Source organism: Coregonus lavaretus, assembly GCF_964263955.1.
Source record: "Coregonus lavaretus genome assembly, chromosome: 37".
Classification (NCBI taxonomy): Eukaryota; Metazoa; Chordata; class Actinopteri; order Salmoniformes; family Salmonidae; genus Coregonus; species Coregonus lavaretus.
Window position 1 is genome coordinate 29,616,167 of NC_140024.1, and position 27,162 is coordinate 29,643,328.

The following is a 27,162-nucleotide window of genomic DNA, read 5'->3' on the forward strand; positions in this document are numbered from 1 at the left end:
GTTGAAATATTACTTTTATAAATTGGACATTCACCAGATTTTGAGGAAAGGATATATATAATGTTCGTGCCCATCAGTGTTTCTAGTGAAGTGAAGAATCTGACAAGACCTTCCCAGCCCACACAGTACTCAGGGTTTCTCAAAGGATGCTGTTGTCCATTCACAGACAGTATTCAGGGTTTCTTAAAGGATGCTCGTCTGTTCACACATACTCAGGGTTTCATAAAGGATGCTCTTGTCCGTTCACAGACAGTACTCAGGGTTTCATAAAGGATGATCTTGTCCGTTCACAGACAGTACTCAGGGTTTCTTAAATGATGCTCTTGTCCGTTCACAGACAGTACTCAGGGTTTCTTAAAGGATGCTCTTGTCCATTCACAGCTGCAGACAAGACAGATGCCTGTCATACCCCGACAACACTTCACATTTACATATTTAGAAAATTAAACATACGTCAAAGTCCACTACAGAATCTTGTTGCCAGTTTTAACTTGAGTCATATTCAGGTTTCGAGACATGTCTGATTAGTAGCAGGGGAAAAAGCCTAGTCTCATACCCTCTTGATAAAGCTACTGAATTCCACACATTGATGTTGGAATAAGCTCTTTTGGCCAATTTTAAAGAATTAACTAGCTACAAATGAATGGAACAAAAAATGTTCGTAGTCATCCCGTGACCCATAAGTGGGTCCCAACTAACAGTTTAGTAACTACTAGGATACTGAATGCTGCATAACAATCCAGTTGATATAAGGGTCTGAATAGACAGCAGAGACATACAGTACCTACAGTGTTTGACACCCGGGTTACACAGCACATCCTGATATAGGATCTAAAGTCCTGTTTGAGTTTGAGACTGGACTCCTACAGACACTTCTGTTCTGTTGACTAATTAGCAGTCGCTTCAAAAGGAAAGGAAAGGATGTAGACTAGAGAGAGGAGTGGAGGAGAAGGAGGAGTGGAGGAAAGGGAGGAGTGGAGGAGGAGGAGAGAGAGGAGTGGAGGAGAGAGAGGAGTGAAGGAGAAGGAGGAGTGGAGGAAAGGGAGGAGTGGAGGAGAGAGAGGAGTGGAGGAGGAGGGGGTTGGAGGAGAGAGAGGAGTGGAGCAGTGAAGGAGAAGGAGGAGTGGAGAAAAGGGAGGAGTGGAGGAGAGAGAGGAGTGGAGGAGAGAGAGGGGTGGAGGAGAGAGAGGAGTGGAGGAAAGGGAGGAGTGGAGGAGAGAGAGGAGTGGAGGAGGGGGTTGGAGGAGAGAGAGGAGTGGAGGAGAGAGGAGTGGAGGAGAGAGAGGGGTGGAGGAGAGAGAGGAGTGGAGGAGAGAAAGGAGTGGAGGAGAGAGAGGGGTGGAGGAGAGAGAGGAGTGGAGGAGAGAAAGGAGTGGAGGAGAGAGAGGAGTGGACGAGAGAGGAGTGGAGGAGAGAAAGGAGTGGACGAGAGAGAGGAGTGGACGAGAGAGAGAGGAGTGGAGGAGAGAGAGGGGTGGAGGAGAGAGAGGAGTGGAGGAGAGAGAGGAGTGGAGGAGAGAGGAGTGGAGGAGAGAGGAGTGGAGGAAAGGGAGGAGTGGAGGAGAGAGAGGGGTGGAGGAGAGAGATGAGTGGAGGAGAGAGAGGAGTGGAGGAGAGAGAGGGGTGGAGGAAAGGGAGGAGTGAGGAGTGGAGGAAAGGGAGGAGTGGAGGAGAGAGAGAAGTGAGGAGTGGAGGAGAGAGAGGAGTGGAGGAGAGAGAGGAGTGAAGGAGAGAGAGGAGTGGAGGAGAGAGAGGAGTGAAGGAGAAGGAGGGGTGGAGGAGTGGAGGAGAGAGAGGAGTGAAGGAGAAGGAGGGGTGGAGGAGAGAGAGGAGTGGAGGAGAGAGAGGGAGGGAGGAGGAGAGAGGAGTGGAGGAGAGAAGCGGACAACCTCTGTCTGCCTGCCTGTCTGTCTGATGCCCGTCTGTCTGAGAGAGAAAACCATTGAAACACCTGTAATAACTCCCTACTACTAACCTACCGTATACCGTATAGACACTGAGTATACAAAACATTAGGAACACCTGCTCTTTCCATGACACTGACTGACCAGGTGAACGCTATGATCCCTTAGTGATGTCGCTTGTTAAATCCACTTCAATCAGTGTAGATGAAGGGGAGGAGACAGGTTAAAGAAGGATTTTTAATCCTTGAGACATGGATTGTGTGTACCATTCAGAGGGGGAATGGGCAAGACAAAATATTGAAGTGCCTTCAAATGGGGTATGGTAGTAGGTGCCAGGTGTAACAGTATTGCTTCTGTCCCTCTCCTCGCCCCTACCTGGGCTTGAACCAGGGACCCTCTGCACACATCGACAACAGTCACCCTCGAAGCACCGTTACCCGTCGCTCCACAAAAGCCGCGGCCCTTGCAGAGCAAGGGAAACAACTACTTCAAGGTCTCAGAGCAAGTGACGTCACCGATTGAAACGCTACTAGTGCGCACCGCTAACTAGCTAGCCATTTCACACCAGTTACACTGGCGCACCGGTTTGAGTGTGTAAAGAACTGCAACGCTGCTGGGTTTTTCACATTCGTCAGTTTCCCGTATGTATTAAGAATGGTCCACCACCCAAAGGACATCCAGCCAATTTGAGACAACTGTGGGAAGCATTGGAGTCAACATGGGCCAGCATCTCTGTGGAAAGCTTCCGACACCTTGTAGAGTCCATGCCCCAACAACTTGAAGCTGTTCTGAGGGCAAAAAGGAGGTGGAACTCAATATATTGCACCTCAATATTAGGAAGGTGTTCCTCAGTGTAGTGTTTGAGTGAACCAACAGTGCAGTCTGCTTTTATCTGCAATAGATTGACTTGGGGCTACAGTAGGTGTCTGGTAAAGGGTTGATTGACTTGAGGCTAGGTTTCTGGTAAAGGTCCAGATGATATGACAACAACATGGTGTGGAGGGCACATTGTTAGTGTTATGATCTGTTATGGTACCTCTCCTTCAGAGGACAGTCAGTGTGAATAGGTTCAATAGAGCCTAGGGTAAGTGAACTGCCAAACAACACCGTCTCAGTTGATTATCAGCCGTAGTGGACACTATTGTGTGCAAGGTGGATAAATATTGATGTAACCCTGCTTTAATGAACAGCAGGTAGATTTCCTCTAGGAAGCATGTTATTGAGTGAGTCTTCGTGTCCTAGGTCACATTAAAAATCACCTCTCCTCCAAACCACATGACTAGAGTACAGCCTGACAGTACAGCCAATGTACCAGTAAACAATGTATTCTAGTATGTATCCATGTGAAATGCACCAATACACACAGCTACATTCAACAACACTTTTTGATTGGCTAGTTTACCGTCCATATCGGAGTGTTACATAATATAAATTGTGAGGTTGTGTAAACAGGAAATAGCAGGTATTTATCAGTCCCCGCTCCACTTGTCATTATTCACATCATCTCTCACACACCCTTAAGGAATGCGGTCAGTGGGGATTTGGACCGGAAGGAAGAATATACTATTTTTAAACTCACTGACCAACTTGTCCCCTCTCAACACACTAGCCATCACGTTTACTTTTTGCTTTAGATGCTCTCCCAGAATCTATTAAGTTAAAACAAATATAGGGCAGTTTAAAGACACTTAGATTAGCCAGTCTCTGGATTGATCTGATCTGGGTGTGATAGCGGCCTACATTGTACTCGTACGTAGATCACAGCCATGGTTACTAAGTTAATAACAGGCTGGTGGAGGTGACCAGAAGCCCTAACAGACAGGTGGGAGGTCTTATGATGGTCTGGTACTGAGCAGGTCCCAGCATCAAGGCAGGGAATATGATTAGATAGACGGAGACTGGTCTTATCAGGCTTCACTGCTGATGCATTGATACACACACACACAGCTGGAAATCTCTGGTCTAGACAGCTCCATGCTGAACCCTAGTGGTGACTATTAAATATGCATGGCCAAAGTGGTATACTGTAGACTTTTACCCCTCAAAACATGATTGACCTTGAAATAATATTAAGATAATCTAAGAGAACAAAAGTCATAATTTCAGTAAAACAAAAGACAGGAGGCAGTTTTGTTTTGGTTGTTTTCTCCCGTTTGTATTGGAAGGAAATGCTTTCTCTCAATTTGACTAGAAAAACAAGTTGATTCCATTTGTCCATCACCAGAGCTCACAAGGCCAAACAGCTGAGTGTCAAATTAAGGGTTGAATTAAAAACTTTGTACAGTATTAGTCACCCAGCTTTAAAAAATAAAACTGTTAAAAAAACACCAAGAACAAAAAAACATTAAACACGTGTGTGTAGAGGGACCAACGATGGTTGGATAGAAAGAACCTTCCAGACAAACTTCAGACGAGTCCATTTGCCCTAAAAGGTCGACGTAACGGGTTTACATTCCTGTACAGAGTCCATCCCAAGTGTGCGTGTGTGAGTGAGTGTTCACCGGATCCTCTTCTGCTGGCGAGCGCGGTAGATGTCGTGAACGGGTGGCGCCACAGCGCCCTTGTCCTCCTCTTCATCAGAGTCTGCGTTGGGTCTCTTCAGTGACTTGGCCATGGCATGGTTCTCCATGGAGCCGTTCCCTTCTCCGCCGGCATCAGGCTGCCTGCCTGTTATCAACTCTACTGCTGCGTCTACAGCTGAGAGAGAGGGAGGGAGGGAGATATTAATATTGTGCTATTCAGGCAAAGGAACGTTTAAAAGAGGAGCTGGTGATTTCTGACAGTTTCAAAGTTACTTACTCTCTGGTAGTGTACATCTCCTGAAGCTCTCCATCAGTTCATCCACCTGCACAAAGGGCCCCTGCAGAAACACAACACCACAACATCAGTACAACACAACCACATGATATCACTAACAGTGAACGGTGGGGTGTTGGCACTGTGATATCACTAACAGTGAACGGTGGGGTGTTGGCACTGTGATATCACCAATAGTGAACGGTGGGGTGTTGGCACTGTGATATCACCAATAGTGAACGGTGGGGTGTTGGCACTGTGATATCACTAACAGTGAACGGTGGGGTGTTGGCACTGTGATATCACCAATAGTGAACGGTGGGGTGTTGGCACTGTGATATCACCAATAGTGAACGGTGGGGTGTTGGCACTGTGATATCACCAATAGTGAACGGTGGGGTGTTGGCACTGTGATATCACCAATAGTGAACGGTGGGGTGTTGGCACTGTGATATCACTAACAGTGAACGGTGGGGTGTTGGCACTGTGATATCACCAATAGTGAGTGGTGGGGTGTTGGCACTGTGATATCACCAATAGTGAATGGTGGGGTGTTGGCACTGTGATATCACCAATAGTGAGTGGTGGGGTGTTGGCACTGTGATATCACTAACAGTGAACGGTGGGGTGTTGGCACTGTGATATCACCAATAGTGAACGGTGGGGTGTTGGCACTGTGATATCACCAATAGTGAACGGTGGGGTGTTGGCACTGTGATATCACCAATAGTGAACGGTGGGGTGTTGGCACTGTGATATCACCAATAGTGAACGGTGGGGTGTTGGCACTGTGATATCACTAACAGTGAGTGGTGGGGTGTTGGCACTGTGATATCACCAATAGTGAGTGGTGGGGTGTTGGCACTGTGATATCACCAATAGTGAATGGTGGGGTGTTGGCACTGTGATATCACCAATAGTGAATGGTGGGGTGTTGGCACTGTGATATCACCAATAGTGAATGGTGGGGTGTTGGCACTGTGATATCACCAATAGTGAGTGGTGGGGTGTTGGCACTGTGATATCACCAATAGTGAGTGGTGGGGTGTTGGCACTGTGATATCACCAATAGTGAGTGGTGGGGTGTTGGTACCGACCACGAAGCAGGTGGGTGGAGGCAGTAGCTTCATCAGGATGACTGCGGCCGGGGGGACCGGGAACACCCCTCCTGGAACAGGGTGCAGTCCTGGAGCTGTGGGGAGAGACCAGAGTATGTGAGCGAAGCTGGAGTGGAGCGGACCGTGCCCAATTTGACTAGAGGCTGGAGCGTCGGCCTTCTCACCCGCTCCAATTTCGCTCCAGTTGCGCTCACGTCATGAGCTCAGGGCATGCCCGGCCCAGAATGCATTTGTAGGCTACTTGTGTGCTGCTATAGTCCCTTGCTATAGCTACTGTCATGGAGTTAGCTAAATATTTTCATTAAGAAACTGTTAAAACACAGAGGTGCAAAATCAAGGTGACATACAAAGATGTGAAGGACCAAGAGCAAGAGAGGGAGGGTGGTGATGTGGTGTCCACAAGAATCATTGTGGAATGTGAAAAGACACGTATCCTGAAAGCATGATATGTTCTACGTGCTAACAGAAAGCAACGAGGTGGGTAGCTAGCTAAGTGTGTCATTGTAGCAACAAAAAAACAGATCTCTTAAAAGTTTCATTACTTTTCGTTCTATACAACAGGCCATGGTTGATTTTGGCCCAATAGGCCTGGCATATTACCTCTTTCAAGGAGCTTTCTGTTTTGATTGGGTTATTTTACCTAAAAACCTTTAGGCATACCAATAGATAAACAAATAAAACTACTTGAAGGGTGTTTAGCACCCCCAGTGACTCTGCAAGCGTGGAGAGGGTATTCTCCGCTGCAGACCTGCTCTCCAGTCACCATCACATGATCCTGAAGCCACAGACTCTGGCCAAACTCCTGTTTCTAAAAATGAATTCAAAGGCCTAATGAGGCATTTTTAATTTCATTTTTATTTAATTATAAGTAAGTCAATTTATAGACTATAATAAATTAATTCAACGAAATGTTGTTTAAATGCTGAGCGCTTAATGTTCATGCCAGCCTAGTGTGTCGCACTCACAAATGTTCACAATGTATTTCTTTGTAGGCTATAGCCTTTAATCTTTTTTATTTATTTTTATAATAGGCAAATAATAATAACAATAACAACAATAACAATAATAATAGCCTAAATAATTCATTTTCGTTCCTTCTTAGGCTCTCTGTCTGGCTCCTGACCTGTTTACAGTGTTTACATCCTGTTTAATATGACATGTAGCCTATTTGAAATGATGAGTGCTTCTTACAGTCACCTTTTCCTGTTGTTTATTAAAATACTTTTCATTCAAATCATATGGTTTGGGTTCAATACTTCAAAATATACAGCAAATTTGTAATGGCAGTTTTTTTTCTTGTGAGCAAGGAGCGGTTTTTAGCAGAGCGGTTGGAAAGGACATGGATCCCGGCTCCGTAAGCGATGAGCAGGATCTCCAATCCGCTCACATACTCTGGGCAAGACACCTTATTGCACTACATCACTTAGGGCAGATTGAGGATTAGAGACACTACTAAGACCATTTGGTGGTATACTAGGAGCTGGTTGGAGGGTAGAGGGGGGAGGGGGTAAGGTACCTACAGGTCAGGTGTCATGGCTGGTAGGGGTAGAGGAGGGGGTAAGGTACCTACAGGTCAGGTGTCATGGCTGGTAGGGGTAGAGGAGGGGGAAAGGTACCTACAGGTCAGGTGTCATGGCTGGTAGGGGTAGAGGAGGGGGTAAGGTACCTACAGGTCAGGTGTCATGGCTGGTAGGGGTAGAGGAGGGGGTAAGGTACCTACAGGTCAGGTGTCATGGCTGGTAGGGGTAGAGGAGGGGGTAAGGTACCTACAGGTCAGGTGTCATGGCTGGTAGGGGTAGAGGAGGGGGAAAGGTACCTACAGGTCAGGTGTCATGGCTGGTAGGGGTAGAGGAGGGGGAAAGGTACGTACGGGCCATGTGTCGTGGTTGGTAGGGGATCATCTGGTTGGTGTCAGGTTTGGGATACTCTGGTTTGCGGTCAGCCTCGTCCTTTTGCGAGGGAGCAGATGGGGTCACCACCGTCTCCGTCTGGAGCAACGCCGCCAGTTTGGCACGGGACACGTCCTACACACACAGGTTAACATCATAGAATTATAAACAGTTATCCTTTCCCCTCACGATTGAAGAGTTGAACAAGACAGAAACACACAAACGGTCCACTTGTTTTATAGACATTGATCGATTTCTATTGAAGTCTTCAACCCTTAACAGATGACGCGGCCATAGCAGTCAGCATCATCTTTCTGTAACTGTAGAAACTACCAGTTGTACAGACCTTGTATCCGAGGGCTTTGAGCTCGCTGGCGGAGCAGGGGTACAGGTCCATGAACTTGTATCTGTCCACCAGCAGGGCTGTCTCCTTGCCTTCGTACTCGTCCTTGAAGGCCGTGAAACGCCGGCGCTCCACCTTCAGGATACTGGCCAGGTCCCCGATGTTACTCTCAAAGGCCAAGAAACGCGCCCAGATCTCACTGAGGGAGAGGTGTTGATAAAAAACACAGGACCGTCAATAACACAATAACAGACACAGATCTGATGTGGGTGTTGTAGGAATGTAATTCCTCATACCCAGACTTCTCTGGCGACAGGCTTCCCGAGGTGAGAACACGCTCAAACAGAACTCTGGTGTTGTTGTCCTCTGGAGGGGGGGGGGGAAGAGAGAGAGAGGGGGGGAAGAGAGAGAGAGGGGGGGGAAGAGAGAGAGAGAGAGAGAGAGAGGGGGGGGGGGAGAGAGGGAGAGAGAGGAAGAGAGAGAGAGAGAGGGGGGGGGGGGAGAGCGAGAGGAAGAGAGAGAGAGAGGGGGGGGAAGAGAGAGAGGGGGGGAAGAGAGAGAGGGGGGGAAGAGAGAGAGGGGGGGAAGAGAGAGAGAGAGAGAGGGGGGAAAGAGAGAGAGAGAGAGAGGGGGGGAAGAGAGAGAGAGGGGGGGAAGAGAGAGAGAGGGGGGGAAGAGAGAGAGAGAGAGAGAGAGAGAGAGAGAGAGAGAGGAGGCATTCAAACTCATTAATCTACCATTATGTTACAGATAATGCCTCAGCCTCCCTCTCCTAACTTACAGCACAACAACCCCATATCTATATACGTCAATGAAATAAACAAAAACACCAGCGTCTATAGACTGCCTCTGCCTGGGTTTTATCTAGTTTGACTATACCAGTAATTGCATCGTCTATGGATGGTTCTCTATTTACTTTTGATAGAGGATGTCACTGGGTTTATGTCATAGAGAGAATAGAATCAGCATGTTTAACAAAGACTGATAATGGATCCTCTGTAGCCTTCCAACACCATCGCTTAACAACTATACAATCTCAAGAACTGTTGCCATGGCAACTACCCATGGTTGTTTTATTGTTACACAAGAGGGTGAATGACAGTCTCAATAAATGAATCCATCACTTGTCACTTACCATTAAGGTGTGAGAGGTAATCGATGTATGCAAGTATATACTCTGGAATGTCTCCATATTTCTTCAAACCCAGCTCAAATATCTTAAAGGCCACTGATTTGTCCTGTGAGGGAAGGTAACGGAAGACCAGTCAAACACTGAGAAACAGAATTTTCCCCCTTATAGTCAAACGCTGAGAAACAGAATGTTCCCCCTTATATTCTCTCTCAATGTTCCACTCTTGGCACGTGTTTAAGTCTAAGGCCGCAGACACACCAACGCGGATGAAATCGTATATGCATTCATCAATTGTCTGTCAAAAGTTATTTTCAAGTCAACTGTTTTCGTTTGTCCATCATCCGTCAAAGGATGACTCCCTCCCATTGGAACAACCATTGGCTCAATACGGAATTTTCAGACCCAAAATGTGTGTGTGGCCGTAGCCTATGTACAGTCCACCTACCTTACTGCAGTAGTACTCCATCAGGGCTGCAGTCACGTAGACGTGGTGACGCGTGCGCATGTCCTCCCGGGCCTTCTTGAAGATGATGCGGCCCGACTTGATGCCCTCGGCCCGCCTGCCAAACTTCATGTACTGGATGTAGACCAGGGTGGGGTCGATGTCCTCGATGGCCAGCAGACGGTTGTAGATGCTGTGGACCTTTTCATGCTTCATTCGACTCTGACAAGAGGAGAGATGTGGGTTCGCTCATTCATCAATTAAATGCCTGTCAAACATTTCCTGGACCTCTATTCAACATTCATTTACTGGCTCACACTCCACTCCACCACTTAACTCAACAAGACAGTAGGATTGCTCCGGAATAATCAAATCAAATAATCTTAATAGGAATTAGACGAGACAAATGAATAAGTCTGCAGTAAGAGATACACTAATCACTTATGGATGACAGTCAATTATATCAATCTATCAATTTTTCTATAAAGCCCTTTTTACATCAACAGATGTCACAAAGTGCTATACAGAAACCCAGCCTAAAACCCCAAACAGCAAGCAATGCAGCTGTAGAAGCATTATACATTTCCTTGGCAACTTTGACATCTTCATATTACGACCTCATGTTTTGTTTTGGCAAGTGGTCCGTGACAGATGATTGGTGTTTGTGCAGCTCACCTCCTCATAGTCAGCGAATGAAAAGTACAGCAACATGTTCTTCTTCAGTAGAGTTCCGATGGCGCGCTCGTAGATGTTAGCTGCCTCGTCACTGAACACCTTAGAGTTGTTCATGTCCTGAGGAGAGGAAGAAAGAGTTCAAGGAGAAGTTTGGCATTTAAAAACCATATACCAGTAAGGTCTAAAATAACAAACGTGGAGGAAACCCAGTTCCCATTAGGATACATTGTGTCATCAGTGGCCTTGCTTACCCCCTTCTCTGCCAGTAGTTTACTGGACTGGTCCAGATACTGGGCAGCCTCATACCACACGTCAGGGTGATGACCCAGCACCAGCAGACACTGCTCATAGGCAAACATCACTGCAACACGGAGCACAATTACTAAGTTAGGGCTGCAATGCTAGCAAAACCTCGACGCAACACTGGATATGTATCAACTTTACTGTGCCTGTAATATCAGTGATGGCATGCTATATCAGGTTCACACACACAACACCCTCAGCTATAGGAATCACTGTGCCCCCCCCCCACCACACACACACACACCTCTCTTAGTGATGAGTGTCTGGTCCTCCGTGCGTAGCGGGTTGCTCTTCTCCCATTGGATGTACTTCTTCCACATCTCTACCTGCACCGACTCTTGGGGGGAGTTCTGAGGGGGCACCGAGGGGGCGTTCCTATCCAGACCCTTCATCACAGTCTCATATTCCTGAAGAGACATCAGCTCACAATCGTTCATGGTTTACCAGACAGTATGCATCAGTTCCCCTCCTCATAGTGTGTTTGTGAGTACCTTACCTTGGCCACTCTCCTAGCGTTCATGGTTTACCAGACGGTATGCATCAGTTTCCCTCCTCATAGTGTGTTTGTGAGTACCTTACCTTGGCCACTCTCCTAGCGTTCATGGTTTACCAGACAGTATGCATCAGTTTCCCTCCTCATAGTGTGTTTGTGAGTACCTTACCTTGGCCACTCTCCTAGCGTTCATGGTTTACCAGACAGTATGCATCAGTTTCCCTCCTCATAGTGTGTTTGTGAGTACCTTACCTTGGCCACTCTCCTAGCGTTCATGTAGTCTCTGCTGCGGTCCTCAATCATCTTCTTGGCCAGATGTACGTTGATGCCCTGTTTGTACAATACCAGGCTTCTTAGTACCACTGACAGATGATATATATCAATGGCACATAAAAGCAATGTTCTGCTACCCCCCCATGGGGTTCATTATTCAGCCCTCCATAAGGGTCACAGGTCATTGGTCTTACCTCCTCATACTTGCTGTAGTCTCTCCAGAGCTGCTCGATGTTGATCATGGGGTTCACACAGCCCCTCTGGTAGACCCTGCGCACCGCTGTGATTCTCTGGTTCTCAGCGTACGAACCAACAGCCTCACTGGAAGGACACAAGGGTAGGGAATGAGGGACTTTTCCTTGAAGTACGTACTTTTTAATGGAAAAACTAAGTATTGTGTGAAGAGTAGTACTTACACTCCTTTGAGGAAGTTGATGTAGTCCACCCATATCTGAGGGGAGAGCAGAAGAATTAGAGGTCATGGCTTGGAACCCCATTTCAGCCTACCAGATTGCACATTTTTTACTAACTCGTTTTAGATCATTTAATTGCCAATATGCTTTGATTTACCTGATAGGACATGATCTCCATGCCGATTTTATCCAGCGCAAAGTCATACGCCTGCGCCATCTTCTCTCTGGTGATGGCCAAGCAGGGCTGGGTTAGGACTTGTGTTACATCACAATATCAAGACATGCACTGGGAACATTTGTCAAAATAGGGTGTTGTGTTATCACTGTGAAATGCATTGCTGAATGGTTAAGATGGTGTGTGAGCACAACACGAAGAGCCCCTGGCCCTCACACTCTGTCCCCCTCCAATTCCTTTCCTGGGTAATAGGTGAACCTACTTGTAGCTGGGTAGCTTTCCTTTGGTCTCTCGGACGTAGGAGAGGTAGCATTTCCACAGGTCGATGTGCAGCACTTTCATCAGACATCTCTGAAACAACTACAGCAGGAGGGAAGGGACACGTTTCAAGTATTGAAAAACATATCAGTCTACTGAAAAGTAATGCTTCAGACAGAGAGTGCACTCAATCATTCACAACTGTCATACTGTTGGGCACTGAGAAATAGACATGCTAGGTGATTTGTAGTGTGTGTGTTTCTGTGTATAAAAGGGGAAGTAGTGGATTCCCTCTATGGAGGGCTGCCTAATGGATAGTGACCTAATGCCTACCCAGGCAGGAGAACCAGCAGAACACAGCTCACTGATAGACAGCTGCCACACTACCACGGCTGGAGATATAAACAGCAGTGTACACAAGGGCTTTGCAACACGCTGCTGCTGTTAAAGACAACCTACCCGTGGTGAAAACGAGAGAACTACTTTTCCCTTCAGTTTCAGGTGATGGATAACAGACAGCAACAACACAGTAAAAACATCTGCATCAGATGGAATAGTTTATGCTGCTAAGTGTTTAGTGTTGCCTGTGACTTAAACAAGTGGCAATAAACAATCATTTGCCACTCTTGTGAATTGTAGATTTTCTGTTGTACTGCTGTAAAGCATGCAGCTACATTTTATGGGTTTGGCTTGATCATTGATGTATTACAGTGGTGACTTAAATGGCTTTTTCAGTTGTTAAGGGCAACACTGGATGAGTCAGAACCATGTTGGTTTCCATCCAGTGACAGGGAGGTGGACCCTCCCTCAGAATCAACCAACCATGGCAGTCTCAGTCTCCTGTAAGGCCAATGGGAGGGGACTTTGGTATGATTTGCACTCACCTTTTCTACCTTGTCATAGTTTTTTGCCTTGATCTGTGGACAGAGTGTAAACGAAGTGTTAATTCAACAGGCAGGTGTTTCCATTGTATATATGGACAAACATGCATGCAAACTCCCTCTTACACACACACACAGTCCCTTTCAGATCAACAAAGTGAATTTCACACAAGAAAGACCATTTCAAGATCAATTTTGTAAGATAAGGGATTTATTCTCATTGTACATCATGGACCATACATGAGTCACATGATCAGCCAGTTGTAAGAAAAAATGAGTTTTGATGTCTAGACATATTGTTCCATGGGGTAAAGAAAAGGGCTGTGAAGGAATCTGTGAATACCCACCCTTCCCAATAAACTGTAGCCTTAGAAAAACAAGCTAAATAAAAACAGTTTCATCAGCATATAAAAAGCTATCGTATATTAGCCCCTTCACTACACTGGAAAAGACCACACTCGTGCCAATCACTAAACACATTACTGACTGTCAGCCTGGCCAGGCATCAAGGTGACTCATTGACTGACAGTGGCAGGAAAGAGGCTCCACACCGTCAGGCAGCTGATGTTTGGTGGGAGAGGGAGTCCTCAATCCGTTCTGTCCCTATTCCAAGCCCTGTGGAGTTCCAATCCTCCCTCTACACAGGCCTGCCAGCATAGACCAATGTCAGCAAAGCAGAATGAGAAACACCAAGCTTTACTGGCGCTACCGGTTGGCCTGGCCCTGACAAAAGGCCTGTTTGTGTGTCAGGCCCAGGGCTCCCAATGCAGCAGCCTAGCTGCATGTACTGTACTGTAGGCCTTCTGTTGTTGCAACTGCAAGGCTAGTAGCTCCTAAAAATATGACGACAAAACACAGTAACAAGAAACATTCAGGTGTTTGAATGGGAGAATACATTTGAACTTGGAATGAATCCTGCCCCGATAATTCTAAATCTGCTTCTTTCCTTCATCCATTCTAAGAGCAATACAGCGGAATGTCACTAAGCCCACAGGTTGGCTTTCAGCTTATTGTTGTGAAAGCCACTTAAGACAATCACTGATTAGAGAGGCTATCAAATAATCTGTCAATGTTAAACATAGCCTAGGCCTAGCAGCATAAAGCTTGAACAGAAGTACTTTTTCAAGATTAAAAATACTCAGTGCAAGAAAATAACTAATTCAATATGTATACATCTAGAGGTGGGAGGTATCATTGCAAGATCACAATGAATAATTTCACATTTGTTCAAAGAGTCATATCCTAAAGAGAGAACTAGGCCTATGGCGACTATAGCCAATGGCGACTATGGCATTGTAGTGATAAACATGAAAAACAACACTAGTTTTAACACAGACACAACATGAAACAAAATTGTTTATTACCAATGATTTATTGAGGTAAATCAACTTGAGATAAAATCAACATAAAAATAGCACACAGAAAATGTAACCCCAGCCTTGACAGCTGCATGCTTAGAAAAGTACATCCCTGTGACAGTGACATAGCTTTAGGTAGGCTATATCTAAAAAAATCTCACCTCGAGGGCAGACACACACAATCTGTAGCCAGCATACATTGTCATTGCATGCATCTACAGCACCCCATGGCTTTAGCACTCACTACCAATAGTTTGAGCGTCTCACTCAAGGTTGTTATAGCAGCTACATGAGAACCAGACCTGAATACACTACAAGAGAGACAGTTGACTAAAGCACTTCTGTTCTATTTCGGTGCAGGCAAACCAGTCGGGTGGGGAATTAAATAAATATCAATCCATCCAATTTTGTCTAAGATGATTATCTAAATCACATCAACCAAATAAAATACATTCTATTAGTAATATGGCCTTTTATCAGGATGTCACAACTATCTAGGCTACTTGAAAGACCCAGGCTTAAAAACCCAAGAGCAAGCCCATCAACACAGGAATACTTCCTTATGCACATTTGTAACATATCCATAAAAATAGCTTCCACAACATTAAACACTATTCCAGTTCTCCATGCTACCATAAGTTCGCTACCAAATAAGCATTCACTTTACAAGCACACCATCACTAGGCCTACTACCTAACACGCATTGAGCAGCCAACAAAAAACTGAATTTACTATGAACTAGGAAGGTGATGGGCAATTTCTGTGGGATAATCAGAGGGCCATGCCTAATGCGTACTTTAAAATGGGATTAGTTATGGGGAAAGGAGGAGGTTGTTAACTGGACTGCAGTAACCATCAACACCATAAAGAAAAGATGCAATAAGTCACAGTACAGAATTCTGGTCATTTGTTTTATTAAACAGTATGCAATTTAAAATCACTTTCAACAAACCGCAGGGTACAGTCAAATTGAGTACAACGCAAGTTATGCATTTCCTTATGCTTGTGCATGCACAGACCAACCGCTTGAGTTCCCCAAGGTGAGTGAAACTGTATTGAAACGAACACAAAAAGCACAACGTAAGTGTGAAATGTGCCACAAAAAGTCAAATCTGACCCAGAACCAAGACAATGGTCCCCTAAGCTGCACCTGTATGTTAGTGTCTTGCAATGTGTGAATTCACACAAGTGAACGCCTGAATTCCCAATAGTGGATTGTTAGTGTATAACTCTTTCACAAGCACACGTTATTTTCTTGAAAGGTTAGTGGGAAAAGGTCAGATATTCAAACGTATGATTCGTTTTCTACACATTAGCAAAAAAGATGGGGGACTCAAAACTAATAAATTAGATCCAAACTAGAATGTTGATGTTACTGCAGCAAAGAACAAGGCAGCAACTACCATACTATTTGACAGGTTGCTGTTAGAAGAACTAAACTCAAAACAACCAAAGCTTAACTAAATTAGTTTATATTTTTCCAGGATACTCACTATGTTGAGGCAAATGAAACTGGGCTAAAAAAAGAATATGGCAACCTCGATTTGACTGCAGTCTAGATATAAATCAAAGGCTATCCAAACTGGAAGGGTAAAAAAAAAAGGATAGTTTTAATGCAAATGACCATCTTTAACTATGGTACATAGTTATAAACAAATGAAGTCAACAGGTGGTTGAACTTTTACAGAATGACCTACAGGCTGTGCTAAATGGTGTTGAATGAGGCCATTCTAACTAGGGCAGCAGTGTATAGAATGGGAGAGCTTCTAGACTCAAAAACAATGTGCCCAACTCCTCACGGATGTGCACGGTGCAAATACCCCACGGTCTAGTAGGATTGTATTCCAGTCACTATGCACCTACAAATAAGGTGACGGTCTGAACATTTGAGACTATTAGCCAATCTGGTATCAATCAACTCTTAGACAAGGGGTGTCCAATCCCAGTCTTGTAGGGCAGCAGTGTCTGCAGGCTTTTCCCCTCTAGTCCAGCACCACCACACCTGGGTCACATTCTGTAGCCACAATTAACAGGAGAAAATACTGTCCCCTTATTCAACACCATAGAATCAGCTGTATTTGCACTGGGCTGGAACAAAAGCCTGCATACTGCAGGACCAAGATGGGACACCCTGTACTAGTCAACTCCTGTAGATCTGAAAGGAAGCTGTGGGTGTAAAAAGGGAGCTACACAGAGCATCACCAGTTCACATCCTTCCACTCAATCCCTTCAGACCTACAAGTGAGGCTTGGGGTTGATTTTAAACTGGACACATGAGCTGCTCTCCTCCCCCAGACTTCCATTCACCTGCTGTAGACAGCCCAGGGCCCAGAGACTAGTTGGGATCAGAGCTGTGTGTAGCGGGCATCAATTAAAGCACAATAATAACAATGAGGCTTGGTCAGTCATGCTCTTAACTCACATACTTACCCACTTTATCCCCCTAAAATAAGTGGATTACAAGCATCCATGTGTATGTCTAAAACTAATGGAATACTAATTAAATGATTGAGCTTACGTATGGATGGGGGTTTAAGGCTCATCTAAGATGTAAGCACTATTGCTTGGTTAGGGTAGTAGGCAGGAATGGGAGCAGGTACCACCCACAGAAATAAAAGGTAAGGAAACCAATGTAAATTTGTAATTTGGGTGAACTATCCTTTTAAAGACATATTGGCGTAATGTGGATTCTTTGCTGGGTCAAAACCAGGGTGAACGTCAGCCTATATATAAACGGGGATATACAATATTACAGCTTTGGACGTCAACATAGATGGCCTGTTGGGGGTAGGGGGGCACACCTGTGCTGGGAAAAGTGTTAAGTTGGACACAACATTCACTCATACGGTTTATGATCAAAAACAAAAATGACCTCAAAGAAATGACACAGGAGGCAATAAATAGACACGACAAGTGAATAAAAGGCTAAAGCACTCCAATACCATTAAAAAGTTTTAATGCTGTTGCAGATCAAACATGCAACAAATGCACCTAACCCCATTTAAAGACGTAGAAAATAGATGTTCTTTAACCGAGGAACATACAGTCTGCTTCCTGAAAAATAAATGGTTAAGATTGTAACCTAAACCCCTCGTACTTAAAAAAATATACAATTTAGATGAAGTGGACCTATTTGTTGTGTGAAAGTCACATTGTTGATCCTATTAGGATATGCACACCCATGCAGTTGTGAGAAATTGATAAAATATTAACCTCCGCTTCAATGAATAGTTTCCAGAATCTGCCCGAGCTTGGGAACTGGGCAACAAGTCGTTCATAGGTCTTCCTTGCTTTGTCTATAGGCTGGTTCTAAAAGGGTAGAATGCATTCACATGTACACTTGTTGACAAACAAGTTGAAACAGTCCTATATGACACATCTGTAATTGTTCTGTTAGATCCCCACCCACCACCCTGTTGATCCCCACCCTCTCCCTCCCTTGACCCGATCGATTACCCCAGGTAAGAGGAAGCAACCCTGAGTCACTAAACCTGTGCTTCTCGAATCAGAATGCTCCATGCGTCAAGGTCATATGGGTTTTCTTCCAACTTCTTCTCTGCTTTCTTAACCTTCTCCGGGATATACTCAGCTGCCTGCAAGACGTAAAAAGATGATTGGGGTTACAGACATGCATACACTGCAACAATAGGTGGCTTGGGAAAATCAGTCAGTGTGCCAATATTATAGACAATTTTAAGAGTATATTTTAGAAGAGCTCGTTTATAATAGACCTACTACACTTGTTCCTTAACAGTTTGGACTTTCTTTAGCCACATAAAAAAGCGAGTAGAACAAAGGCAAACACGAGGCAGTGCTTGCTTGTTTACGTGGTTAGCTAGCTAGCTACTAAGGTAGGTAGCTAATCATGTAAACATGTTACACAACTTCTGACATAGCTAGCTTATTGAGTGAACGGTGCGCTCAACTGTTGAAATGCAATACAATGTGCACGCATTGCATACGCTTTAACTAGTTAGCTAACTAGTGCAACAAAAAAGCGCGGCCCAACTTCAACAGTAATTTTACCTAGGTAGCTAACGTTAGCTAGCAAGCTAACGTTAGCTAGGAAGCTAACTAACTAGCGTGTTTATTCTCAACAGGCCAAACGCTAACTAGCACACGATAACTAGTCGTGTTAGCATGAAGTTCTTTCACACGCAGACCATATCAGGTTGTGTTACCTATACTATACAAGTTAGTTGACGTTAGTTAGCCGTTTGCCATTAATTTACGACCAAAATCATTGGCAGGTTACCTAGCTAGTACGTAATTAGCTTAGCCGCAGATATCTCTCAAAATGGAAATGTAATTGAGTAGTTAACTATTTCCACTAAAATATTGTCAAGAATGTATGGTAACTATGTAGAAAGCGCTCCCAATCTACATTAAACGGTATCTAGAGTGTAGGCCTAGCTAGGTAGTGAACCATCATGCAACACGGGTGAAAATGTAGCTAACTAGCAACCGTTCGCTACAAACAACTGAAATGATCTACCTGGTCGGCGGTTGCTTCCGTGGACATGACTGGTTACGTTTAGTGTACCTATATTACAAATTGCAATAGCAACAGTATTTAAACATACAAATATTTAATTAAAAACAGCTATATCGCATGATGCACGATGACTCCAGTAGCTATGCACACAGTCTGCCCGCTGCTGTGACTGGACGTTTTCTCAAAATGGCGTATGTGAACGCTCACTTCCTTATGTTCTGGAGGAAGTCACCTCTACAGACAAAAAAAAAATCACATTTGAGATTGCTTTGTACAGCATTTGAATGCTTTATATATCTATGTGTATGGATGAGACCAATATTTAGAACCAAATGTTTAATTGCATGTTTATAAAAAAGCCATTGAATTAACACATTTTAATCACTAATGTAATATCTTTGATAGGATGTCTGGGTCATTGAATTAACACATTTGAATCACTAATGGTATGAATCTCTTTGATAGCTATGACAAAGTCAGTACAGTATTAAGATAGGCTAAAACTGCTTCTCCAATAGAAATCCCCGATCACACTTGTCATGTCATGGCGACGTTGAATAGCAAAGACGTCCATTCAAAGGCACTCCTTCGATATAAAGTTGATTTTGACGAAAATTAAAACGTGTCAGTTTGTCACTTTCACAAGTTGAGTAATAACATGTTCAACCACTTAAGACATTGGTTCGATTCTAGATTGTACCTTTAGATTTCGAGAAAATGAACAACTAAGGAATACTTTTTCACTTTTCTAATTGGTCTGTTTCGCAAGCGTTCCCGGAAGTCTCGCGATGCGCCTCTGGGTTTAGAAACTCTGTGGCCATGACGTCTGGATCCGAAAATTGTCTACATAGCTAGTTGTTGTAATATATTTTTCAGACAGCAGAGGGAGACAGAATGCAAATCAACACTGTGACTACATAAACAGACCATATCAATCGAGCCCAGAGCTCATCATCACACGTACACATTCTGCTAGAATAGTAATAGAAAAACATTATTTGCACTTACTGCAGGCATTGCAATGCTCACTTTAGGAATGATTACCGAGAGCAAGTCCATAGGGTGTGAGACGACTGACTTCTACCTCACGTGTAATGGCCATGTCAACTGCAAATTAGTACTATCCACACAATAGATCTAGATCAAACAGCTAGTCAGGCCATTAAGGACTTCCCACTCAATCCAGGTCTCTGCCAATTGACTTCTTCTTTATGATTGAACATTTATTTGCTTTTGATATTTTTTCTTTATTTAACTTGGCAAGTCAGTTAAGAACAAATTCTTATTTACAATGACGACCTACACCGGCCAAATCCGGACGACGCTAGGCCAATTGTGCGCCGCTCTATGGGACTCCTAATCACGGCCGGTTGTGATACAGCCTGGAATCGAACCAGGGGGTCTGTAGTGGCGCCTCAAGCACTGAGATGCAATGTCTTAGACCGCTGCGCCACTCGTGAGTCCGAGTTGTTGGCAAGGTTGGGGAGTGACTGATTACGTAATCAGTTACATTTAAACCTATTACAAAAAACTGTAACTAATCAATTAGGTCACCAGCAAACATATTGTAATCAGAACAGATACTTTTGAAAAACTAAATGATTACTTGTTGGATTAATTTTAAATTCAGAAAGGATGTTTGCGGAAAAAAAATACATTTACAACACCTTTCTGTTTTCTCAATGACATTTAATTCAGCATTGAAAATAGGCACACATTTAAGTTTGTTCAACTTCAGTGAGTCTGACCACAAGTCAGGGACCAAAATGATGGCACACCAAATGCGTTTGATGGATCCTCTTAAGGGGAAAGTAATCCAAAAGTAACTGAATGTAATCAGATTACGGTACTACGTTTTTGGGTAATCCAAAAGTTACGTTACTGATCATCATTTTGGACAGGTAACTAGTAACTGTAACGGATTAGTAACCAACCCAACCCTGTATGTATGTAGGCTATATCATTAATTGAATTGAGTGCTATTTAATGGCCCCTAGGCTTGTTAGTGTGGTGCTACAGTGACCATAATATGGCCGAATTCCCTGCAAAGACTGGGAGCTAAAGCAGCTGAACAGACATATGCAAGGCTTACAGGGCAGCGAGAGCGGAACCCTATAACCCTCCTCACACCTGTTGCCTTCACCAGCTGAGGCCACTAGTCGAGCCAAGCCAGGCCTGGGGTTTGGTTTGGTTTGTCCTCAAGGATGGGGCTGGAGGCAGGGACAGGAGCTGTCGCTGCCAGAGATGGGGGCTGGGGCTGACAGTTGCCTGTTGTCGGATTAGGTTACGGTTGAACCCCAGTTGGCCACCTTAGACAGTGAGGACTCTCGTTGTCAGGCTGGTGCCTCCAGGCTGTTTGTGGATGTGCTGTGTATTTGCTTGTCGCTCTCAGGAAGAAAAAATATATCTGCAAGATTCCACATCGTCTTCAGATCATTTCAAATGGCTGCTTTGGGTGGGCTTCTGCATTCAGACTGCGTGTGTGACATGAATGTTCTGAATTTCTGAAGAAACTGAACAATAAACTTTTAGGGATAGGATTGTGCTTTGTCTAAGTTTTGGCTCCGGGGTGAATGTATTTACTTAGTCTTGGGTTATTGTACACCACTGAATCTTCTATTTTTATAGATCTCTTTTTGTCTATAACATGTCAGTCATTAACCCAAACAGCAGAGACACAGTTAGTAAGGATGAGCTGTAAGTCTAATCAGACAGATGGGTTGTCCATTCAGCCTTAAGTTCAATCTCCTTACCTCCAGACAGTGGCTCGTCATACTATGATTCAGGGTCTTTCAGCTCCAATACACCATACTATGATTCAGTGGCTTTCAGCTCCAATACACCATACTATGATTCAGGGTCTTTCAGCTCCAATACACCATACTATGATTCAGGGGCTTTCAGCTCCAATACACCATACTATGATTCAGGGGCTTTCAGCTCCAATACACCATACTATGATTCAGGGGCTTTCAGCTCCAATCCAAGAGGGACTCGATGCTGGATCCTATTGTCCTCTCATCAGCATTTCATGTGGAATGAAGTGCCAGGTGAAATGGCAATCAAGCACATCATGAATTAGTTAGTTATGTTGATCTAGGCCTATAAAGTGTTGAGTAGAGTGAACCAGCATACATTGTGGCCCGTGAGTGAGAACAGGACTTGAAGGCCGCCTATAGAATGGTCATTGCTGTTTAGAAATGAATGAGCCATTAGCTGTTGATGATCAATTCTCCCCTACAGGACAACCCCCTTTGCCGGCAGTGCCTGACACATGGATGATCGGACAAAAACTCTACCAAATCAGACTTAGCCAGGCTATACTCAGAGCTTTTATTTCACGTGCCAGACCAGATGAGGCAAGAAGCTGGTTGTGTCACTATCCAAATATATTTCCAAATAGGCTGTGACAACTATGAAGCCATTTGGCCAACCATGTGTGACCAGCTGGCAGTAGACTAATCTTTGCCACCTCCAGTCAGGTCATTGTGGGATCAGGTGATGGCGAACTTTTAAAAGTCTGTTAACCCATTCAACACTAAGTCCATAGAACACTTATTTTGTCCAATATCAATCAGTGCAACAATTATGTCAGCTGGAATGCATGATCAAAATAGAGATTTGTTAAAGGGAATTGTTATTTCATGTTGCCTCACTTTAGTTTGGTGTGGGGAATCTGCAGAATCTTGGACAGTTTTTTGTGAATGGCTTTTTATGCTTTATGCAGTTCCTTATAGCTGGACAGAGCAACATGCCTGAGACAAACATCAACAGTTGCTATGACAATCACATTGTCCATGTGCCCATATTGTGTTATTGTAAGGCAGCATGTCAGATGTTTGTAGATTTATATCTCACTGCCTTTTGTTGGTGTATCTGCGGTGGTTTATGAGGAGATAATTTGAGTTGTTGTCAATGACATCATGCAGAAAGAGTGGGCTTCAAGCTATATTTTGTTTTGCTCCCTGTGACCATTTCCAAAACAAGCCCAATTGCAAGCCAACATGTTTCTTTAGGAGAAAATACAATTTTAGAGTATTTCCAACCCCTGAAACCATTCTTTCGCTGCAGTGTCTCGTGTGCTGCGGAGATGGTCACTGTGGTAATGGCAGCCATTGATATTTGTCAGCGTAACTCATTTTAACAGTTTCCATTACGTACACTGAATTCCAAATAAGGAACCATCGACAACAACACATCACATGTTCTATAGAAGGACCTTTTGAGAAAGAAGAAGGCCGTTTCCTTGGTAACTTGCATATCAATGATCTCTCCTCCAATGAATACCTTGGAAGAAGATACAGTTGGTGAACATTAACAATTTGTGGATTATTGTACAGTACGACCAGAAGAAGATAACCGCACATTACACAACAACTTCAACTTCAGTTATTGCTTTACCGGTGAAGTTTTATAAAAATAAGTGTGAACATTTTGTTGGAATTTAGAAATACAAAAAAGTATGAATATCTCTATAACATGTCACAGTTGTAAACCTTGAACTAAATCAGCCATACATTCACAACTGTTCTGAACAAACATGAGAATGGAATTTGAGAACAAGTGACTAATAGTCCCATTGGAATAGAAATAGATTATAAATATTATGAAACACCTTCAGACAAGCTTTGGAAATATTTTTCTTCAGTATGTATAATATTTGAATACGTATCAGTATGGACAATTTTGAATTTAATGACATTTCTGTATTACTTGTCTTGAAGCATATTACTTTAAACAATCTTTAAACAATCTAAGAATCTAATGTTATTTTAGAAGAAAATATTTTTGCCTTGACCGCTGCATCTCCACACCCTACCCTTGAGTGTCCATTATAAAAATGTTGACAGCTGCCACATTGTGAACGCGCTTTTCATTGGGCGCGCGCAGCTCGACTATTGATTCGTCTAGTCTAGCTCCAGGCCATCAACTCACATACATTTCTCACACAGCCTAAGCTAGACAGAGCAGAGGGACATGTTGGAGACAGACGTAACGGGAGGATCGTTCGGGATATAGGGCTAACAGACGCCCTTTCAGAGATGGGCTTTCTCGCCCAAAGAGGCAGGAGAATAACTTGAACTGCATTGTTACATCCTTGGCTAAATTGGTGTCATTGAACGTTTATATGCTCAAGTTTTTTGAAGTTTAAAATGTGGGAGATGGTGGTGTTGTCGAGAGCGAGGTCTCCCCTCCTGTTGTCCAGGACAAGATGGCAGCAGTGCAGGCAAACTGTGCATGGTATGGGTATATAGCTAAGTCCACAACATGTTCAGAGAAGCCCTGGATTCTACTTATTGTTACTCTATAAGAAGGTAAGCAGTCAGTTGTATTACCTTTGATGTTATTTGCACAGATAACAATGTCGTAAAACGAGTTGGCACATTTTTATGATTACAATTATTAGTTAGCTACTGTGACTAGCTATATACAAATTATGGCAAGACAGCTATGAAGCTAGGTTTCTGGCGTACGTTGTCTGCAGTTCCTGAATTTTAGTTGTTTGTTATAGTTAGTGCTTTTTTAGTAACGTTAACTACAGTAGTTAGTTAGCTACAGTAGCAAGCTAGAAGTTTGTCGACAGGAAGACGAGCCACCAACGGTACTAGTTAACTGTTGGCTAACTAGTAAGTGTTGACATGTTCATCAATGTAAAGTTAGCCTATAGCTACAATACTTATCAGAATATTGACAAGTTAACCATTTGCTAATGCCTGTAATGTTTACATGTATTTGAATACCGTAGTAGCTAGTTAGTTAACTCACATCAACTGTTATTTACACAAGTCTGTCTGTATCTGTCTGTGTGTGAGATTAGGCTAGCAACATGATTTGAATGCATCTTCAAGTTGTTTTTATTCTTCAGACAGTTGGTTTCAGACAGTCAGCTACCTAGTTTCACCCACAGCAACCACCTTATAGACGTCACCAGCCTTTGCTGTTTCTAAGGAATTATCTCATGCAGAAGTAGTCAACAGGGTATCGTCATGTCTGCCATTTGAGAACAGAGCAGGGACCAATTTATATTCACTGTCACTGGGAAAATCCGAGGTTGAAATAGATGTAAATGTGTGGGATTAGCCTACATGGTAAATTGCAGTTATTTCCTCACTCAGTTTGGCCCCCTCCCCCAGCCTTGTCCTGTACCTGGCTCAATGCCACCTTCAAAACAACCAACCCACTCACCCAAAAACATCCCGGTAGACGTTTCTTGATCCTGTGTTGACACACATTCTGAAAAATTGCACTTTCATGACCATTCTTGTTTTATGGCCTAGCATTCTTCTGCATACTTTACATTGAGCCTGCCAGTCTGAAGCCTTTATCTGTTCAAACTCACCACCACTCCACTTGTAAAAACACAAACATCTTGGTTGAAGGGGCTCTGCTCTGTGACTTACTTGCCAGCACTTTTTTTGTACTAAGAGATTCACTAATGAAGGCACTAAACGTACCACAGTCCCAGGCTTGTTGGTGGTGTAAGAGGCATTGGACGGAGGCTGAATGAGCGTTTTTTAAAGGCCAGACAATCTGCTCTTGGCAGGGTTTGAGCCAGCCAACCTTTTCTGGGGAGAGTGATAGCTTGAGAGTTTGGACAGGGTGTCCAAACAGTCTTCTTGTCTCTGAGTGAAGCGTTCTCACAATGTGCTATTTCATGCAACAGCAAGAGCTAATGAATACCCAGATTAATCATTTAAGGTGATTAGTGTGTGTAGCAACATTAACCGTTGCTATAAGCCCTGCTGACACATACATACTCATCCACCTACTGCGCGCCCCCAATAAGTCAAAATCACATTTGTTTCTTTATTTTAGTAATCTGAAAGCAGTGCGTGAGTGGATGCACAACTTTCGGGGGAGTGAGAGAGGGATGATGTCTTGCCCACCGTCTCGTGGTCTCCTGATTGAAGCAGTATACTTGATTAAGTTGTGGTACTCATGTGATCTTGCTTTGAGTGTGCTCGTTCAACCCTGCCCCTCTATCCCCCATCGGGCATTAATGCAAGGAGGCTGTTGTTTTTTTTCTTACCCTGAGCTCATTCTGGGATGAAGTCAAACACAGTGGCTTAAGGAAGTAGACACATGGTGTGGACACAGGGCAGCCTCTGTCTTCAAATCAACGTTTATTGGTCGCGTACACAGATTTGCAGATGTTAATGCAGGTGCTTCGAAATGCTTGTTTCTAGCACCAACAGTGCAGTAATACCTAGCAATAATAAATAAAACGAAATACACACACAATCCAGAAAAATAAAGAAATGAAGAAATATCAGAATGAGCAATGTCAGAGACCGGAATATAAATATATTGGCCTATACATATAATGTATGTGTAGATAGATAGATATAGTGCATTCGGAAAGTATTCAGACCCCTCGGCTTTTTCCACATTTTGTTACGTTATAGCCTTATTCTAAAATTGATTAAGTTGTGTCCCCCCCCCTCACATCTACACACAATACCCCATAATGACAAAGCAAAAACAGATTTTTATGAATTTTTGCAAATGTATAAAAAAAAAAAAAACTCATTTCACATTTACATACACTACCAGTCAAAAGTTTGGACACACCTACTCATTCAAGGGTTTTTCTTTATTTTTACTATTTTTTTACATTGTAGAATAATAGTGAAGACATCAACTTTGAAATAACACATATGGAATCATGTAGTAACCAAAAAAGTGTTAAACAAATCAAAATATATTTTATATTTGAGGTTCTTCAAATAGTCACCCTTTGCCTTGAAGACGATATTATAACCGCGATCGATAATAGACAGTACTGTGCAGCCGTCTTCATCGACCTGGCCAAGGCTTTCGACTCTGTCAACCACCTCATTCTTATTGGCAGACTAAATAGCCTTGGTTTCTCAAATGACTGCCTCGCCTTGTTTACCAACTATTTCTCAGATACAGTTCAATGTGTCAAATCGGAGGGTCTGTTTTCTGGACCTATGGCAGTCTCTATGGGGGTGCCACAGGGTTCAATTCTTGGGCCAACTCTTTTCTCAGTGTATATCAATGATGTCGCTCTTGCTGCTGGTGACTCTCAAATCCACCTCTACGCAGACGACACCATTTTGTATACATCTGGCCCTTCATTGGACACTGTGTTAACAAACCTCCAAACGAGCATCAATGCCATACAACACTCCTTCAGTAGCCTCCAACTGCTCTTAAACACTAGTAAAACTAAATGCATGCTCTTCAATC

The 27,162-nt window shown here is 43.7% G+C and overlaps 2 protein-coding genes across 2 annotated transcripts in view; one reads left to right on the forward strand and one right to left on the reverse strand.

Moving 5' to 3' along the window:
* Positions 1-4,038: 4,038 nt before the first annotated feature.
* Positions 4,039-19,125, reverse strand: LOC311111124 (cleavage stimulation factor subunit 3). Its single transcript, XM_084153810.1, has 20 exons — positions 18,949-19,125; positions 17,945-18,046; positions 17,667-17,762; positions 13,099-13,131; positions 12,219-12,316; positions 11,939-12,005; positions 11,785-11,819; positions 11,563-11,689; positions 11,348-11,425; positions 10,847-11,009; positions 10,551-10,660; positions 10,300-10,416; positions 9,628-9,846; positions 9,186-9,288; positions 8,347-8,416; positions 8,054-8,249; positions 7,689-7,842; positions 5,798-5,892; positions 4,704-4,764; positions 4,039-4,601 (listed from the first exon to the last, which is right to left on the reverse strand). The coding sequence occupies exons 1-20, from the start codon at positions 18,973-18,975 to the stop codon at positions 4,402-4,404; spliced, it is 2,151 nt and encodes a 716-aa protein (XP_084009936.1). The 5' UTR covers positions 18,976-19,125; the 3' UTR covers positions 4,039-4,401.
* Positions 19,126-23,901: 4,776 nt separating this feature from the next.
* The window catches only part of LOC311111205 (homeodomain-interacting protein kinase 3-like), a 51,957-nt gene continuing 48,696 nt past the window's right edge, over positions 23,902-27,162 (forward strand). The window contains exon 1 of the mRNA XM_084153915.1: positions 23,902-24,263. The gene's annotated coding sequence lies outside the window, so the exon portion shown is untranslated. The remainder of the gene's footprint in view (positions 24,264-27,162) is intronic.

Coding starts and splice junctions, on each gene's coding strand:
- LOC311111124 (XM_084153810.1), bottom strand. CDS start 18,975: ATGTCCACGGAAGCAACCGCCGACCAG. Junction 18,047..18,948: donor CGGAAGCAACCGCCGACCAG/GTAGATCATTTC, acceptor TACGTCTTGCAG/GCAGCTGAGTATATCCCGGA. Junction 8,250..8,346: donor CTGTCGCCAGAGAAGTCTGG/GTATGAGGAATT, acceptor CCTCTCCCTCAG/TGAGATCTGGGCGCGTTTCT.